Source organism: Arachis duranensis, chromosome 5 (genome assembly GCF_000817695.3).
Source record: "Arachis duranensis cultivar V14167 chromosome 5, aradu.V14167.gnm2.J7QH, whole genome shotgun sequence".
Taxonomy (NCBI): domain Eukaryota; kingdom Viridiplantae; phylum Streptophyta; class Magnoliopsida; order Fabales; family Fabaceae; genus Arachis; species Arachis duranensis.
Window position 1 is genome coordinate 3,085,401 of NC_029776.3, and position 20,156 is coordinate 3,105,556.

Sequence of the window (20,156 nt, forward strand, 5' to 3'; positions counted from 1 at the left end):
CTATCCATTTTGAAAAATAGTCAATTGCTACGAGTAAGTATTTTACCTGGGCTTTTGGAAAAGGCCCGAGAATATCTAGCCCCCATTTCTGAAAAGGCCAACTTACCTCCGAGGTATGTAATAGCTCAGCAGGGTTGTGGATGGCCGAAGAATGATTTTGGCAGCTATCGCATTTTTTAACCTTATTAATACAGTCCTGTTTCATTATTGGCCAGTAATATCCGGCCTGAGCTATTTTTGATGCCAGACTTAATCCTCCTATATGGTTGCCACATACTCCCTCGTGGGCTTCGTCTATGACGATTTTATTTTCTTCCTTACTCAAACATCGTAAGAGGGGTTGAGAAAGACCTCTTCTGTATAGCTCTTTTCCGATTAGTGTGAAAGATGCTGCGCGCCTTCTGAATGTTTTAATATCAGCTACTTCTTGTGGCACATTCCCTGTTTGTAGGTATTGCTTATATGGCGTCCTCCAATCATCTTCCTGTGATATTGAAATAATATCTTTGCTGCTAAAACTCAGTTCAATGAGGGTTAGTTGAGATATAACAGAATCATTCAAAATTTTCCTAGTTGTTGCTAGTTTCGACAGTGCGTCTGCTCGGGTGTTCTATTCCCAAACTATGTGTGTGATTTGTATTGAATGAAAATGAGAGATGATATCTTTTACCATCACATGATATTTTTCTAGTAATTGATCTCTTATCTGGAAATGCCCTGTTACCTGTTGTACGACTAGTTGTGAGTCGCAGTAGACCCGAAGATGAGTAATACTAAGAGATTGTGCTAGTCTTAATCTCGCGAGTAATGCTTCATACTCGACCTGATTATTGCTTGTTTGAAATGTGAACTGAATGGATTGTTCATTTTGTAGATCATGTTTGTTCGTGAGTAAGACTCCTGCTCCAGAGCCTTCGGTGTTGGAGGCCCTGTCAACATATAGCTCCCAAATGCAGTGCTGTTCTGGGTGTTCTGCTAATTCAGCTATAAAGTCGGCCAGGAATTGAGCTTTCATTGCTGTCCTGAGCTCATAGGTAATGGCAAATTCTGAGAGCTCGACCGACCATTTCACCAGTCTTCCTGAGACTTCTAGCCTTGTCAAAATTTGTCGTAGAGGTTGGCTTGTTTTTGCTATGATTTTGTTGCTTTGGAAGTAGTGTCTTAGTCTCCTAGCTGTGACCACCAATGCGTAAGCTAATTTTTCCATTGGTGAGTATCTCAGCTCTGTATTTTATAATATTTTGCTTACAAAATATACTGGGTCTTGCCTTCCATCTGTTTCTGTGATCAATGCCAAGCTTATAGCATTAGAGGTAACAGATAAATATATTAGTAAAGGCTTACCTAGACTTAGTTTTTGTAAGACTGGTGGGGAGGACAGCATTGTTTTGAGTTTTTGGAAGGCTGTCTCGCATTCAGCGTTCCAATTGAATTTATTTTGTTTCTTGAGTATGTTAAAAAAATGTCGCGAGTGTGTGGAAATTGATGGGAGGAAACGAGATAGGGCGGCTAGTCTGCCGTTTAATTATTGCACTTCTTTCACCGTCTAAGGGCTTCGCATCTTTATTACTACATTGCACTTTTCTGGATTTACCTCTATGCCACTAGATGTCAGCATAAAGCCGAGGAATTTGCCACCAGTTACCTCAAACGCACACTTTTCGGGGTTGAGCCGCATGTTGTGTTTCCTGACTTGTTCGAAGATTTCTTCAAGGTCGGCTCTGTGGTCCAGATGTTGTTTTGTTTTTACTACCATATTGTCGACGTAAACCTCCAAATTTTTTCCGATTTCCTCCATTAGGCGTTGGTAAGTGGCACCTGCATTCTTAAGTCCAAAAGGCATAACCTTATAACAATAATTCTCCAATTCAGTAATAAATGCTATTTTTTCCTGATCTTTGGAGTGCATTAGTATTTGATTATACCCTGAGTATGCATCTAAAAAGCTTAAAACATTGTAACTGGATGCATTATCTACTAATTTGCCAATGCAAGGGATGGGGTATGCATCTTTGGGACATGCTTTATTTAGATTCGTAAAGTCTACACACATTCGCCATTTACCTGAGGCTTTCCTTACCATAACTACATTAGAGAGCCACGTTGTGAAGCGTAGTTCCTGGATGAATCCAGCCTTTAGTAGTTTCTGTGTTTCTTCTAGACAGGCCGATCTTTCTTCATTACTCATGTTTCTTTTCTTTTGTGCTATAGGTCGGATTTTTAGGTCGATCTGTAGCTTGTGGCATATGAAGTTTGGATCAATGCCTGGCATGTCTTCCGGGGTCCATGCAAAGAGGTCAGCATTTCTTCGAAGTATTATGTGTTGTTTGGTTCCTGTAGGGAGCGAACGACTGATGTAAGTAACATGATTATGATCGGTGTCTAAAATTACCTTCTCCAAGTCATCTGTGGGTGAGGGCCTGTTTTGTAGGTCTTCTCGGGGATCTAGGTCGGCCGTTCCTGAGATATTTGATACATGGTAGGACTCTTTCGGAAGCTCATCTCTTGAGCTACTTTCTGATTTGTTCTTTAGGCTCTCATTATAACATCGTCGAGCTTCTATTTGGTCGGAGTATACTATTGCTGTTCTGTTGTTAGATACCTAAAATTTGACACAAAGGTGAACAATAGATACTATAGCACAAAAGAAATTTAAAGACGGTCTACCCAGAATTATATTGTATGGGCTGGGGCAGTCGACCACTAGGAATTGCACATCTCTTGTTTTGCATAGTGGGTGCTCCCCTATTGTTATTTTCAACCATACGCTTCCCAGGATGGAAACTCGTTCTCCTGAAAAGCCAATCAATTCTCCTGAGTATGGCAGAATCACATTTGCACTGAGTCTCATCTTCTAAAAAGTGGAGTAAAAGAGAACATCTGTATTGCTGCCAGGATCAAGTAGTACTTTTCTAACGAGGAGATCTCCTGCTTGGATTGATATCACCATGGGATCATCGAGGTTAGTAGTTGTTGCTTACTAATCAGATTGTTCGAATGTGATGGTAGGTATGGCTGGTGGCTGTGTGGTTGCTTCCTTTGTTGTCTGGACCATTAACATGGTTCTGTAACTTCATTTCCTTGCTGAGCTTATATCCACCTCCTGCAAATCCTCCTGAGATGCAGTTTATGACTCCCCTTGTTGGTGGTGGTTGAGGCTTAGCCTTTTTCGTAGTATTTGGATTTTGTTCTGGTTGAAGGTCGGTGGTGTTCTGTCGGGTCTGTTGCATTCGGTCGCCTATATACTTGTCCAGGTGATCTTGTCTGGCCAACCTCTCTAGGAGGTCTTTAGCGATCACGCATTCGCCGGTTGTATGGCCAAATTTTTTATGGAAGGTGTAGTGTTTTGATTTGTCGACGTATCTCTGATCTTGATATGAGCCCGCTCTGCTGGGTGGTTTGATGATCTTTGCATTCAATATCTCCTTGATGATGTCTTCTCTCCTGGTGTTGAACTGGGTATAGGCATCATATTTCGGCGTTAGTTTAAAGGGCTTCTTATTGTTGTTTTTATTCAGTGTCTTGGGGTCTTTTTCCTCTTTTCACCGAGGTTGTTGTTTTTTCGCTCGCCGAGCTTCTCTAAGCTCTTCAATTTCCATTTGTCCAGCCGCCTTTTTGCGGAATTCCTCTAAGGTCCTGGGTTTGGTTACAGCTATTGTCTCCTGGAATTTGCCTGGTCTCAAGCCACTCTCTAGTGCGTGGAGGTGTACCTTGGGGTCGAGGTCGAGTATTTCCATGGTTACCTTGACAAACCTGGTCATATAATCCTTCAAACTTTCATGTGGACCTTGCTTAATGGTGCTAAGGTAATCTGACCAATTGACATATATCCTTGAAGCTGCAAAATAGTCAATAAAGGACCTTGCCAATCCTCGAAGCAAGAGATGGAACCTGCTGGAATCTTGGAAAACCTAAGTAAAGTAGCACCATCTAAATAAGTTGGAAAAGATCGACAGAGTACAGGGTCAAAGGCACCGTTAAAGAACATCATGGATTGAAACTTTTTTATGTGTACACGTGGGTCGCCGAATCCCTCCTAGCGTTTGAGCCCGGTTGGAAGCACGAAATTCTTTGGCATTTGAACATTCATGACACCTTTCGAGAAAGGGTTATCAAGTGTGAGCTTTTCCTTTGGCGGAGTAATCTCTAGCAGCTCTATTTCTCGAGCATGAGAGCTATTCCCTCCTGGATTCTTGGACGATTGCTCAGCCATTTTTCGAACTTCAGTTTGAAGTTCCGCGATCATGGCCAATAGTTCAGCTTGTGAGGGTTGTTGAATTCCGTTGTCTGCCATTTGCGGAGATTGGTGACCCTGCAAAACGAAACAGGAGTAATGTAGAGAAAGGTGGGGTTAGTTACTCAGAGCCCCACGGTGGGTGCCAAATATTCCGTTTAAGGATACTTCTGCTCGGACACGCGCTTCTTCTGCAGATCTCTTCTAACTCGGAAGGTGTTCCTCGGAACTTAGACAGGCTTGGCGTGGAACCTGCAAAAGAGATTCCGACGCTCAAGTCAGTGGTTTTTCTTAAGAGAAAATAAATAACCAAAAACAGTAAGAGATTGTTATTGTGTGGTATTTCCTCTGTGTTTGTTAAAAAAATTGTCCGCTTAGGAGGATTGAATGGTAAGTTTATATAGGCGAAAGAATCTTGGCTTCTAGCCGTTGCGCTGAGCTATTAATCAAATTTTTAGGATTATTCTAATATGTTTTGTTGAATTGAGAATCTCAGTTTATTAGTGAGATCCGAAGATTCTTTTTCTGTTAAGCAGTACTCGATCAAAACTGCTGAAACCAAGATTGTTGGTATGGATCAGGACTCATAACTCTCTTATGTATGCCATCTACTTGTTTTTTTATCCTTCTTTTTTATATTATAAAAAAAATGATTTCCAAACAAAAATGATTTATGTTTTAACGATAATTTAGGTATGCATTAAGGGTGAGGACATTGTGAACGATCCAAGCAAAAATGTTAGTTCAAAAGATATAATTAGGCTGAAAAATTAGTTGCTTATTGAAAGGAACAAGCAGGTAGAAAAAGGGAGGATGAAGATTCAGAAAAAATTCAAGATGTAAGACCTTCTAGAGATAGAACTGATGGCCGCCATTCTATGTAGATTGTAGAAGCAACTCTGTATAGTTAAATGTGTATATATGTTGTTAATCTTTAACTCATTTAAATATTAATATATACCTTATTCTTCCTATATAAAGTACTCAAGTTTACAAATAGGTGCTGTCTGTGGTGACTAGTTAGGATCAGTGACTAGCGTGGTTATCTTAAGTTAGCCTGTAATCAAGTGACACGTAGTGAGTTGAATAAAAATGTTGACTGCACGAGTCCAAATTTAAGGAACAGTGACTATGCTAATGACACGGTAATTTTAAACGGTTTCACTCCTTCTTTTTGTGAAATTTGGGCCCAAACAGATATCACAAAAAACCAACCATCATAAAAAACAAGCCAATTAATATTATAAATAAAAACTAATTTCCTAAACTCAATGACACTAGCACACACTGATCTTTAATCTCTCCAAGCCAAGACTTAAAAAAAACATAGTTATCTAAAAAAATGATCTTTTATTCATTTTTTTATTATAATATTAAAAAATATTAAAATAAATTCATCCAATAAATTTAGTATTTTTTTAAAATTGAATACACATTTAAAATACAAACTAAATAAAACTAAAATTTAAATTTTAAATTTTAAAATTTATGTTTTAGCTAGTGCTCAAATAAATAATAAAAATTTCAACTAATACTATGATAAAAATATGTTAAATATATTTTTATTGAATAAGATCTAAAAAATTTAACTTAATTATTCATTTTAATAATTTAAAAAATATTAATATTCAAATAAGTAACGAAAAAATCTAACTAATAATAAAAAAAAGAAATAGTAGATGTATTTTTATCGAATAAGATATAAAAAAATAATTTTATTTTTAACTTTTAAATTTAAAATTTAGATTTATGATTTTGGATGTGTTTTAAAATATTTTATATATAACTTAATAATTTTAGATGTGTTATAATTGAAAAAAAAATATTAACATACATTTTAATAATTCAAAAAACGTTAATGTTCAAATGAGTAATAAAAAAATCCAATTAATAATAAAAACGGAAAAGCTCTGCATACAAGCCATTAGGGCTTGTATGCTTTACAAGTTTATTAAACAATAAAATCAAAATACGCGCTGCTCCACGTACGTTGATTACACGCGCTATATAACATCCCGCGTATATCTAACTACCAAATTTAAAATATTTGTTTCCTTTTTCGTTTTCGTTATTTTGAGATTTCGTTGTTCTTCTTCTCGCGCGTCTTCCCTCCTTCTTCTCCATCGTTATTTTCCTCTCCTTTTCTCACTGGTATGTTCTTCGTTTACGTTACCTTTTTCTCTCTCTGCAACTCGAGCTTCGTTTTCTATTTTTGATTTGTTGTTTTCTGAAATCAAAGTTTGAACTCGTTTTGAAGATAATGGATCATTCAACCTCAGATTGTCAGTTGAATCCAGGCGAAGTGGATTATGAATTTGAATCTAACGAAGTTCCTGAGGTTTGATTTACATAGGATTAGTATGAATTTTCTTTCAGTAATTTGTATAGCATTGTGTAGTTGAAAAATTGCTGAACATTGATTGTGAAAGTAACACGTTAACATGAATCTGTCAATTCAATGTATTAGTTGTGATTAATTACTTGGAATTTATAGCAGACGCTCGGGTGTAGATCAATTCTTGTTTGGGTGTATTTTTGCTAGAAGTGTGGGTGTATTTACACTTTACTGTTTTTTTGTTATTTTAATTGAGTTTTTGTTGTTCAGTTGTATTATATCAGACATGATTGGGTGTGTTTTTAGTTTTTGACATGGTGTATTCTGCAGCCTGTGTATTTATAGTTTATGGCTTTTATTGTCATTTTAGTTGAGTTGTTGCGGTTCCGGTGTGTCATATCAGACATGATTAGGTGTATTTGAATCATATCTATGGGTGTATTCACAGTTTCTGACACGGTGTATTGTGCAGCCTCTCTCGGTTGTTGATGACGAGCTTGTTCCGAAGGTTGGAATGACCTTTACCACCCTTGAAGATGCTAGAATATTTTACAGGAACTACGCCAAGGCTGCAGGTTTCTCTACAAGAGTTCGGTGCACAAATAGGAAGGGAAATGAGATTAAGAATCAACTGATTACATGTAGCAGAGAGGGAAAATGGAAATCTAAAATATCTCTGACCGAGAAGACCAATCTGACAGCCGGTCTAAACTGTCCTGCAAGAATTTATATACACACATTGAAGGATGTCGGTGCTTGGATCATTTCAAAGGTTGTGCTGGATCATTCACACCCCTGCTATCCAAGTAAAGCAGAGATGCTCAAACAACACAGGGAACTAAGCATGTCTATTCGTCGTACGATAGAGAATAACGAGGAGGCCGGTATCAGACCAAGCAAAACCTACCAATCATTTGTTGTGGCTGCCGGGGGTCACTGCGAGTTAAATTTTATCGAAAAGGACGTGAGAAATTACATTACCCGGGAAGTGCGGAATGTTTCCGAACAAGAAGATGCAAAGGAATTCGGAAAATATTTCTTAAGAATGAAAGAGAAGAATCTGAATTTCTTTTTTGAGCTCGAACTCGAGGAGGATCAATCGATTAAGCTGGCTTTTTGGACCGATGCAAGAAGCAAAGCTGCCTTTGAGTATTTCGGAGACGTCATTTCATTCGACACCACCTACAACACAAACAGGTAACAAACCGCCCCTGTTTACGATGCTAAATTAATGTATTTTTATGAATCCGCAGCAGAAGTGTATATTGGCTATTTCATTGGGTGTATACGAAGCATTTGTTGGGGTGTACCTAATGATTTTGCATTCTGGACTATGGTAATTTATTTCAGGTATAATTTGGTCTGTGGTTCTTTTGTCGGGGTGAATCACCACGGTCAGTCAACACTTCTTGGATGCTCTTTGATGAAGAACGAAGAAATTGAATCATTCAAATGGTTATTTCAATGCTGGCTTCGTTGCATGGGAGGAAACGCTCCGAAAGGGTTTCTCACCGATCAATGCGCATCAATGAAAAGGGCTTTAGGGGCCTGTATGCCAACAACAATTCACCGTTTGTGTATTTGGCACATCATGAAGAAGATTCCAAGCAAATTAAACGGGTACAAGAGAACATGCCGATATCGAACAAGAAATGAGCCAAGTTATTTGGAACTCTCATAGCAAAGACTCATTCGATAGGAATTGGAATGATTTTCTACTGAATTTTGGTCTTGGGGACAACAAGTGGCTTTTAGGTAATGTCTTTTTAAAATATGCAGAAGAGGTGTAAATTGCATGTTCTTTTGCGTGTATTTAAAGTCTGTGTTTGGGTGTATTATGCAGATCTGTACGAAGACCGTCACATATGGGTTACTATCTATCTGGATCACCACTTCTGGGCAGGGATGAGAAGCACACAAAGGAGCGAGAGCATGCATTCATTTTTTAACAAGTATATCACCCGGAACAGCTCGCTCATTCAGTTCCTCAAACAATATGATAATTGCCTCGGAAGCAGGGAGCAAGCAGAGAGAGAATCAGATGCTGCAGATTTTCATACGGTCATACCGTGTGCAACCAAATCCTCCATTGAAGCTCAGTTTCAAGATGCGTACACTCATGCAAAGTTTAGGGAAGTCCAAGCGCAATTCAGAGGAAAGGCAAATTGCATCACAAGATTAAAGAATTCCGTTCTAGGCTATTCAGTATACGAAGTCGGAGAACAAGTTTCCAGCTCAATATTCAACAAGTTCGTGGTTATCTACGACTCGGTTGCAGCCGAGGTAAAATGCCAATGCTTATTATTCGAGTCGAGAGGGATACTGTGCCATTACGCACTAAGCGTGTTAAGCTTCGAACAAGTAAGCCAAGTGTCCCCTAGATATATATTGGAATGATGGAGCAAGAAGGTAAAGAGGCGACACACACACATCAAGAGCAGCCACGACGAGAAACTGATGGAGCCAAGAAGCAAGAGGTTCGACCAATTGGTTTTTCATTCGCAAAATATTTGCGAATTTGCCTCCGAATCGGAGGAGCTGACTGCAATTCTGCACCGTGTGTACGATAACGTCATGGCCGAGATGGAATCATTAAGAGCTAAAAGGAAGGGGACATGTTCTTTATCCCACGAAGACGCCAACTTGGAATCCGTTAGCGAGCTTCAAAGCCCGCCAAGGATTCGAACAAGAGGACGTCCAAAAAACAGGCTAGGTTCAAAGCTGGAGAAAGAGATTGCAAATGCCACAAAGAAGAAGAAGACGAAACTTTTAAGCGAGGTAAAAGTAATGTTCTTTAAATTTGTGGCGATTGAGTTTATTTTTCTCGTTAATAGTTTAGCTAATGTGTGAGTGTTATATTTAGATAAACCTGTTTGATGCTGCATCAGCGGTGCATTCAAATTCCAGCCAATATCAAGGACACGTTATGAATTATCAGTTCAGGGTACCAGCAGCAGGGGATAACTCTTTGGGTGTATAGTTTTATAGAATATGGGTGTAAAAGCAATGTTCTTTTGGGTGTATTTTTGTTCATTCACAATTTACATATAGAGATACATATATAGATACATACAGAACAAAAGCTATAAAAATTCGCAGGTTATGGGTGTATATTTGATTTGATCTTTTTCTTCATATTTTAGTAGATGTAATTCATACATTTTGAATACAGCACATACAATTTCGGTGTATATTTTATGCAATCTTGGGTGTATTATTAGATTTGCGTTGGGTGTAACAGTTTATAATTTGCGTTTATATATGCCTTAATTTTTTTTCTTCATATTTTACCACCTGTAATACAGCTTTTGAATACAACACAGACAATTTAACACCACAGATAGTTTAACTATGGGAAAAAATATACATGGAATAGAAGTTGTTGATAAATGGCAAATATTTACATCATTTGTTCAATTTACAAACTACCCAGCAGTTGGATTACGCATTTTCTATATCGACAGAATTAATCTGACAAAACGGACTCAATAATACAGAGGATGGCTTCGACACCCTTATAGCACTACTCTCTCTAATTGCCCAATCTCTCTGTTCATTCATCTCACTGAATAGTATCTTGGAAGCATAGTCCACTCTATAGTGGTCCACCTCCTCCTACAATTAAAAAGTACATTTTGTTTAGACAGCAATATTAATTCAGTAAAGTAATACAGAGTTATATAGTTCTAAATACAGTTACCTGTGGCCAATTATCCCATTCATACTTCCCATTTTTAATGTTTTCCGACTCGATTAACTCGAGCCACTTCATAACGTAGATGGCGCAGTCATAGCTGAAAACGAAGAAAATAAATTACAAATCTTATTTACGAAAGTTTAATGTTCAGAGTCACAAATTTTATAGCTTGATTTTTGGCCTGATATTTTAACATATGATGATTTAATTTCCTTCTCCTTTTCGCCTTTCTGCAGAGGTTCTCCGCCGGCATATGTAATCAATCTTGAAAATACGTATCCCTTAAATACGAAAAGAAATCAGTAATACTCCCGTATGAATGCACCAGATACACCCAACTGAACGGACAACATACACCAATCACAACTAACGAAATAGACCTATCTATTAAAGTAAAGAAGACAGAGGCAACTTACAGTGAATTTATTAAGCTGCTTTCTCTCATCGCCGGGAGCTTTTTTGTGTAGCGGGTCAAGTATATGACATTTCTGCTTCGTTGTATTTATCAGCCATAACCACCAATGCCCCGAGTAGCAGACAGGGGCAAAAATCTGAAGGATTGCCACATGTCAACAGTGTGTTATTTTATTTGGCAAATAAGTAAATAAGCGTACTAACAAATTTAGCAAACGAAAATTTACATATGGGTGCGAAGTTAATTTTTTTCTATCTATGAAGGGAATGAAACTCGGGTAGCCTTCCACCCTGAATTCCTTATTCATTTTCGGTGATATGAATTCCCCCTTTGGGTGATCCGAAAGTGCCATGCTCTGCAAGAATTGCGAAACAAGAAATGAAATACTGAAAATACACAACTTACACCCAATTTAACGTAAAAAATACACCCAAATCAATACACAAAATACACCCAAAGTTCGTAGAAGTAACACTTACCACAATATCGGGGGGCAGACAGTATATTTGTTCTTGAAACCTCTTTTCATTTTTCTTGTTGAGGATGAGACAGATGGCAGATACAATCTAGAAATATATTCTGAAATCAATTTTACATTAATAAGCATTGCAATTGACTTTGGTGTAAAAACATTAATGTTATTCTAATATTACCTGAGATTCTATATCACTTTTTGCCTGGAGGGATGCAAGGTGCATTCTCATCAAAATGTATTCTCCTTGGCCAATCAGAGTGCACATCTCCTCATACTCGTTAGTATTGCCAGCTGCATCTTCCTTGAGTCTCATCCCCCAAATGTAGCACTTTTGTTTCATATCATCCGGAATTTGATTTTTTCCCCTGGAGTTTCAAACTTTGCAGAACTTTCTCCCCCAGTCTCCTTCTAAATTTGTGGACTTGTGTTTTTTCCCTTTGCCGTGCTGCTTGCTATTCTTTGGACCAAATCGTCCAATTGTTCTATTAAATTTGCATCTTCTGGAGATTTTGTCCTTTCTGTCTCCTGCGTCAACGCCCCCTCCTGGCTTGAATTAGTCAATCCAAGGCTGAATGATGGCACCCCTTAATCTGTTTTAGGAACATAGGTTGCTGTCCGTGCCATCATCAACAGGGCAGAAGCATCTTCTACGGCTGGATGACTGTGTCATCATGTATAAGAATAAGAGTAAGAATAAGAATATACGGATGATAAGCAAAGATTGATTTTAGTCTGACGAACTTACATTTTAGTTGGAGTTGGGGGAAGCGTGGGTGTGGTTTCTTGAAGTTGTTTGGGGGGTTCAGGAGTGCTGCACAGTTACACAAAATTAATCATGGCGTCAAAAAAAACTAATCAGGAACAATATACACCCAAACTCTTAGCAAATATACACCAAAACTCTAAACAAATATACACCCAACACTATTTCTTACGTTTCTTTAGTCCCTTCAATCTGTAGCATAGGGGTTGGTTCAAAATCTGTCTCAGTGGTTGTTTGGGATGCCGGCACAAAAACCTGAATCGGAACTCTAAACAAGAAGAAAAACGAAAGGTTAACAACGCCTTTGAAAATAATAAGGTTATAAGGTTGAAATATTATTGGAAAACTCACATTGCAAGCGCTTCCGACGGTGTCTGTTCCCTCACAACCATCATATCCGAATCAGCCGGACTCAACCTAAAATACACAAAAAAAAGTCAAAAAATACACCCGAACAATTCAAAAAGAAGACAGGCTTTGTTTTTTGAGAACTTACATACTCGCAGTTTTTGCTTTTTTTTGTGCCTTTTTTTTCATGAATAAAATAATAAAGAGCTTTTTTTCTAAAAAAAATATATACATAATTAGAAGTAGAAGGTAATAGAAGAACAAAAGTAACGGTTATTTGAAAGAGAAATTACATGCTCTGTGACGGCTGGTTTACACTACTCTGTTCTGTGCGCCCTTGAGAGGAAGGATCATCACTTCCCAAGTTCACAGCCGGTAGTCTAAACAGATATCATGTTATTCAGACAAAATAAGATACAGGTATAAAATACACTCAAATGAATGCACAAGATACAACCAACCGAATGGACAATATACACCCAACAAAACAAACGAAATATCCCAACTTAGTAAACAACATACACCCAACTTGATCCACAAAATACACCCAAATGGCAGCACAAAATACACCCAAATCACGATAACAAGATTTTATTAAATAATAAAGTTTCTTACGTTTCAGACGACACATAGCGACCTTCTGTCGATCGCAGGTCAGCTCGGTTCTCCCTGCGAAACAAGAAACAATTATTAGCAAACAAAACACACCAAAATCTGAAATACACAGCCCAGCAAGACATACCCCTCTGCAGCAGATTTATCAACATTTTCCCTTAGCCATTCATCTAGTTCGTCACTTGATATTTCATATGTCTCACTACATTCATAAAAGAAGATGTTAACAAAAATAATTACGATGATAGACGGTAATATAGCTTACGAGGTACTGTACCCGTCAAAGTAATGATCTTCTTTAGGAGGTGAATCCTCCACAACAACTTTTTTCTTTTTTGGTTGTGTTCTAGGTGGAAAAAAAAGAGTACCAATCAGAAATAAAAAATTAATTTTATCACAGAATATTATGCAAAGAAGTGCTTACTTTTTTGGTGTTGTTTTTGTTTTTTTCTTTTTCTTCTCCTTCTCTGCAGGTGATGATTCTTCGCTCCTATAAGTTAATAATAGACACTTCAGTTAATACACGAAATCTTTATAATGAAGGCAAAAGAAAGGAGTAATGATTTCAGGACATTACTCATCACTTGGTTCAGATTCAGATTCTGAATCAGAATCAGACTCCTCCTGCCTCTGCTTTCTTTTTCCGGAGTCCATTCTGGAAGGCAAACAATCATTATTTAGAACATACTAAAAATACACCCAAATGAATTCATAAGATATACCCAACTGAATATACAATATACACCCAACGCAGCAAACAAACACACCCAGCTTAATAAACTACATACACCCAACGTGATCAACAAAATACACCCAACTCGAAAAAGAAATTACACCCAAGTATGGTACTTACTTTTTCCCCTTTTTGTTGGGGTGTTTTCTTCCTGAATCCTCTTAGTCTTCTTGAGTCTCAGACTCAGAGGTAGAAGTGTCACTGTCAGTAGTTTCTGTCTCCGAAGATGATGTTGGATTCGCCTTCCTTTTTTTATTTTTTGTTTTTTTTCTTTTTTTCTTTTTTTTCATTTTTCTTGTCTCTGCCATCTTCACAATCCCCTGAAACATGAGATATTTTAGTTAGCAGCATTCAGGCAAATAAAATACACCCAACATATTATGTTTACTTACCAAAATTTTCTCTCTTTCTGCAGTCATTCTTTCCACCAACTGCTCCTTAGTCCAGTTGGCAATCCAGGGCTTTGGTGGTCTTTCAGCCCTCTTCTTCCCTTGGTTTTTTAAAAGATGAAAGTAGATTATCATTAGGGCGAAGAGGCAGCCATTAATTGCCTTCTTCTTCTTCTCCTGGTAGTGTGTGATGCCCTTGACCATGAAGGTCAAAACATGCCCCCCCAGTTTCTCTCCGATATGCCCTCCATCTGAAAAATTGGGGCCAGGTGCACGGGTGATATTTTGTTTATCGTCGTTGGCAAAAGAAACGCCATCTGTATGTAGAGGATGAATATCCTCTTGAACATCAGGCGTTCCTCTTCGTTGCCAACGCCGATTTCCATCATTTCATCGGTAAGACTTTTGAGGGTCTTACCCTGGAATCTTCTATAAATTATTTTGTCATCATCAGAAAGTTTCTTATACTCAACTTTCTTAGGAAATAGATCTCCTACAAAAAGGAAGACAACAAAGTATCCAAGTCGGTTCAAATACACCCAACCATCAACTTAAATACACCCAAGCAACAACTTAATATACACCTATAATTTTGAGCTAGTTACCTGTTGCATTGATGCCAAGCGCATGACCTATTTTTTTGGTGTTATTTGGAAAGAACCATATCCTGTCTTTAGTCTGTTCTCCCCAAGTCTGAAGTTGTTTGCCAGCTCCCTTAAGAGTTGGTGATCCACCCTTAGTGGTGGGATGTGCATCAACCCACCGAATCCGAGATCCCTCACAATTGCCTTCTTTTCCTCAGTCATGTTTCTGAACTTATCACTCAGGAGATGTGTGGCACATCTAAGGTCTTTTGTTTGGTTTGTTGCTGCCATTTTCTCTGAAACAAAAAATACACACAAAGAAATCAGTAAGATACACCCATATATATGAGTCAGATACACCCATTAATAACGGTAAGATACACCCATTGATAACAATGAGATACACCGATAGATACGATTTAGATACATGCATATATATGAGTCAGATACACCCATTGATAACAGCGAGATATATGCATGTATATGAGTCAGGTATCACTCAAACATGCTTTAATATCAAGCAACAACACAAGGTCAGATAACAGTAAGATACACCGATATATATGAGTCAGATACACCCATTGATAACTGTGAGATACTCCCATAGTGAGATACATGCATGTATATCAGTCAGATATCACTCAAACATGCTTCTATATCAAGCAACATTACAATGTCAAGCAGTATACACCCCTCAATCTACGGATTAAACCCCCAAAAATCAGTTACCAGAAGATCTAGAACAACAAGAATAACAGGAGAACTTAGAACAACAACGTAGAAGAACAGTGTAATGAAGAAGCAAGAATAACAGTAAACCCTAGAACAACGACGTAGAAGAAAAGTAAAACCTAGTTCGTAATCTCGAAAATATACAGGAATCTTAATGAACTTACGTTGAGTGTTGTTGCTTTGTTTTCTCTTCAGATTCTTCACGGAGAGTTTGATGGTGTTTTGATGGAGGTTTCGAACAATGACTTGTATATTTTGAACTTTGATTTTCGCTCGAAAATGGAAGGGTTTCCTTGTTTTCGAAGCGCTTTGAGAAGTGGAAGAAGTGGAAGAAGTGGAAGAGTCTGCCATACGTAACCGTTTGAGTGTTGAGCGCGTGATTATGACGCGCCATTTTATCTCTCTTTATGCTCGTGAGTTCTATTTGGGCTGGGCCAACTTGTATGCTTGTAAACTTGTATGTATAGCAGGCCCGTAATAAAAAATAAGAAATATTAGATGCGTTTTTATCGAATAGGATATAAAAAAATTAATTTTATTTTTAACGTTTAAATTTAAATTTTTTATCTATGATTTTGGGTGTGTTTCAAAAATATTTTGTATATAACTCAATAATTTTATGTGTTATAATTAAAAAAAATAAATTTTATGAATATAAATTTTAATAATTTTAAAAGCATTAACGTTTAAATATATAAATAATAAAAAAGTCCAACTAATAATAAAAAAATAAAAATATTAGATGAATTTTTATCGAATAAGATATTAAAAAAATAAAAAAATGTATAGAAAAAATAAAAAATAATAAAATATCTATTTTATGAAATGGATAAAAAATTTAAAAAAATTAATATTTAAAATTTAAATTAATTTTAATTACTAATATATTTATCTACAAAATAAAAATATATTTTAATTAAAATTTAATTAAATAATATTATTTAAATTAAAAACTGATTAAAACCTAAAAATTAAAAAACAACAAGCATCTTCCAAAAGAAAAAAAAAAGCCACAACTTGAAAACAACTGCGTAAAGGAAACACAAGTTACCCATTTATTATGTTAATCAAACATTAATAATGCGCTCTTACAATTCAGATGTCATCATCCTATTGAGTGGTCAACACGGTAGCCATTTGTAGCCACCACTGGTATAGCCACCAGAGACGCAACCTTACAAATATACACTTGAGAGTTTAGAACATCTCTTTTAATGAACTTACTTTTGGAAATGAGTGGAACTCTCAAGAGTCAAGACTTGTAAAGGCTATCAGTACTAACATTTAACGAGCAAAGAAGGTTGTGTTAATGGGAGAGCACTCTAAAGTGGCAGCTGTAGGCTCACTTGAAGAAGGATCACCCGAGGAAGCGCCGCCTTGATCCACGGCAGGCCACACAAAAGGTGGCTTGAAGGGTGGAACCTGAGGCACAGGAACTGACCCTGATATGATCTGAATAATTGTTTGCATCTTGGGCCTCACAGGAGCCATGGGGTGAGAGCATGCTAGCCCCAATGTCAAGATCCTCTCTGCCTCTTCAGCCACAAAATCATTCCCAAGTCTGAGGTCCACTGCTTCTAGAATCTTTCCTTCACCATGTAGCTGCCAAACCCAGCCCACCAAGAAATGATGGCCCCCAATCTTTGCCCATGGTCGCTGACCACACACTACCTCGAGTAACACAGCTCCAAATCCATACACATCGGACTCGCACGTGGCCTTACCGGTGTAAAGGCACTCCGGCGCAATGTAGCCCCGTGTCCCTGCTGGTACACCCTCGGCATACGAGGTTTTCTCGTTGTCAAGCGTTCGAGCTAAGCCAAAGTCACCTAAACGTGCATTGAAGTCGGAATCAAGCATAATGTTGCTTGCTTTGAGATCTCTATGCACCACTTTTTGATCATACTCGTTGTGCAGGTAATTTAGTGCAAAAGCCACGTCTAATAAGATCTTATATCTTAGACTCCAACTTAGTGGGGTTTTGGTAGTCCCTTTCTCAAAGAAAATGTGGTTATCCAAACTTCCATTAGGCATGTATTCGTATACCAACAGTAGTGTCCCTTTGTTGTGGCACCATCCTGCATATATTTTTATAATTAAAAGAATGCTATATATCACAAAAACAAATTATATCAAAAGCTGAGTTGATTGCTTAGCATATTTCTTTGACTGATGACCCAATTGAGTTTGAAATAATTACCTAGTAAGCGCACAAGGTTCTTGTGACGGAGACGGTTGATGATGGTGAGCTCAGCCAAGAAATCACTGATGCCTTTGATGCTGTCCCTTGAGAACTTCTTGACTGCCATTTGCAGCTTCTCCTTTGGCAGTGTTCCTCTGTAAACGATGCCAAAGCCACCTTGACCAAGCTTGTTGCTGTCATGGAAATTGTTGGTGGCAATCTTGAGTTCCCGGAACCTGAACTCGCTGGGAGTCCCTGGCAGTCTCCTCAGTGTGCTCAACAATTTCGGGTCCGATCCACTTTCCCTTATCTTCCTGCGTAGGAATGGCATAACACCGGTAATAAGCAAAGCCAAAAGAGGTGCTCCCACAACAACACCTACGCCGGTCTTCCACCAGTAATTATCATTTCTTGCACTACTCATATTATTATTAGGTAGAACCTCCACCGACAAGTTCCATCTCACTATTGCGTTCAACTCGAAATAATTGCCGGTGGAAGCCGAGAACCCAAAATATGACATGTCATTCACCAAACCTTTCAGGTCTAGATGCGAACTCAATACTGCCTTCGATGGCTTCTCCGCTACTATGGGGCCATGGTAATGGTACTGACTCTCTGCCATGTACACCTCCATCTCCTTCTTTACACCATCGTACTCCACCCACACCATGTAGAACCGCGGGTTACTTGCAGCCAACTTAAAACCAAACTTGGAAAGAGGAACGGTAACTTTGGAGACGACGCCATTGATGTCGAGTCCAACGTGGTTGTCGTCGGGGTCGAAGTCCTGCTTCACGGTATCGAACTCCACTGCAACGATTTGGTTGGAAGAATTGCCGTCGGTTAATTGATTGGTGAGGCCCAGGTATTGGCCATAGCTGAGGGGTGGAATCGAGAGAGAAGGTCCGATGATAAAGGCAATACCTTCGCCGGGAGTGTTGTTGACAACGGGATAGATGTTCATGAGGAAGGAGGTGTTGAAGGAAGCGATTCTTGTGTCATCCCACAGCTTGAAGGGCTTGTTGATGAACACTCGTCCGGATTTGTTGCGGAGGGTCCCATCAACGACGGAATCTGGACTCAGTTGAAGGGCACCGAAATTCAGCCATGCCATTGGTATGACATATAACTCTCTGTTGATCATGGAGTCATTGAAGGGCCCAAAATTATATTTCTGTGTCTCCTGGGACAGGACCACTACCAGGAACAGTTGCAAAATGGCAAATGTGGTTGCACTGCCAAGGTAGAGCCATCGCCGTGAATCCATCTTAACAAGCTGACTGCCAATTTGACTCAAAATCAAATTAAAACATATTACATCAATATGAGCGCCGTGTAGACAACTTTAGACTCTGAACGTGTTTTGACATTTTCGAGGAATTATCTTCAGTCGCTTCTTAATAATTAAATTAGAAAGTATACGATGGGTTAAGAGTATAACGTGTACGATGGAGGTTTAAGAAGTATTAGAGATATGACTATTAGTATTACATTGTTCTGTCAGGTTATATTTTTGGGATGAGTTGTTTCATGATATGGTATTAGAATTCTAAATCTGAAAGATCAAGAGTTCGATCTTTGGTGAACTCCAAAATCATTATCCTCGGTATCCGGATGATTATTCTAGATAGTATGAGTGATGTTCATTTTATTCATTGACCAAACAGTACTCTAATTAAATATGATTAAGATTTTGGTAAAGTTTTTTGTTTTTTAAAATTATAGTATTTATATCTGATAAATTAAATAAAAAATCATTTTTAATAAACACAAAAAATAATATTTATATTTAATAAAATAATTTTTAAAATTTAAAAATAATATTGCTTTTCTTAACTTTTCAATACACTAATACAGAATAAAAATCTCGTATGTTTTAAAAATATAAATACTTTTTCAAAAAAATTTAACTAAACCTAAATATCACTTCCAATTATTTCTTTATAGGATAAATAGGATCGGATAATAAGATTAGGGTTTGATGGACTGCATATATCTTATAAGAATTAAAATTAACTATGTTAATCAAATTGGGTTGGTTTACCGATTAGTTCACTAGTCTATTTAAATAAGTATTAAAGATTTGAATTATATTTTGTGTATGCAGTAGCTTATTAGTCAACTATAAATTTTTAAATAGAATTCAGTAGCACGACAAATTAATTTTTAACATGTCGAGTTAAGGAATACCGTAAAAAATAAAAAAAAATTAACTATGTTAGTAATGAATATAATATCCATTTGAGTGGAATGTTTACTGTAACGAATTAAGAAAGAGTTTCGTGTGCTTAAGATTCCTGACTTGTGAGTTCAAGAAATTAAATTAGTTAAAAAAAAATTGGGAGCTAATATTATATATTTATATTGATAATACTCCAGTCAATATTTAGAGAATGAATTATTTAAATTTTTTATTTCAATTAATGATGTTATTAAGTGTACTTTTTTATTATTTAATATTTTTTTATCTCGCTTAAAAATATATAATAAAAGATCATATTTAATACTATTACTATTCTCCAACACTTATAACAGATATTGGTTGAAGTCAATGAATTATAACTCAAATGGCATAGTATTTTCATACTCAATTAAAAAGTTGTAGATTCGAGTCTCCTATCTTTAGTAAAAAAAAAAAAAACAGATATTAG

The 20,156-nt window shown here is 37.3% G+C and overlaps 1 protein-coding gene across 1 annotated transcript; it reads right to left on the reverse strand.

Annotated features, from left to right (window-relative positions):
- Positions 1-16,578: 16,578 nt before the first annotated feature.
- Positions 16,579-18,780, reverse strand: LOC107487329 (probable L-type lectin-domain containing receptor kinase S.5). The gene is made up of 3 exons (XM_016107946.3): positions 17,521-18,780; positions 16,695-17,398; positions 16,579-16,661 (listed from the first exon to the last, which is right to left on the reverse strand). Exons 1-3 carry the CDS (start codon positions 18,770-18,772, stop codon positions 16,605-16,607), a joined length of 2,013 nt encoding a protein of 670 aa, XP_015963432.1. The 5' UTR covers positions 18,773-18,780; the 3' UTR covers positions 16,579-16,604.
- Between the last annotated feature and the right edge of the window lie 1,376 nt (positions 18,781-20,156).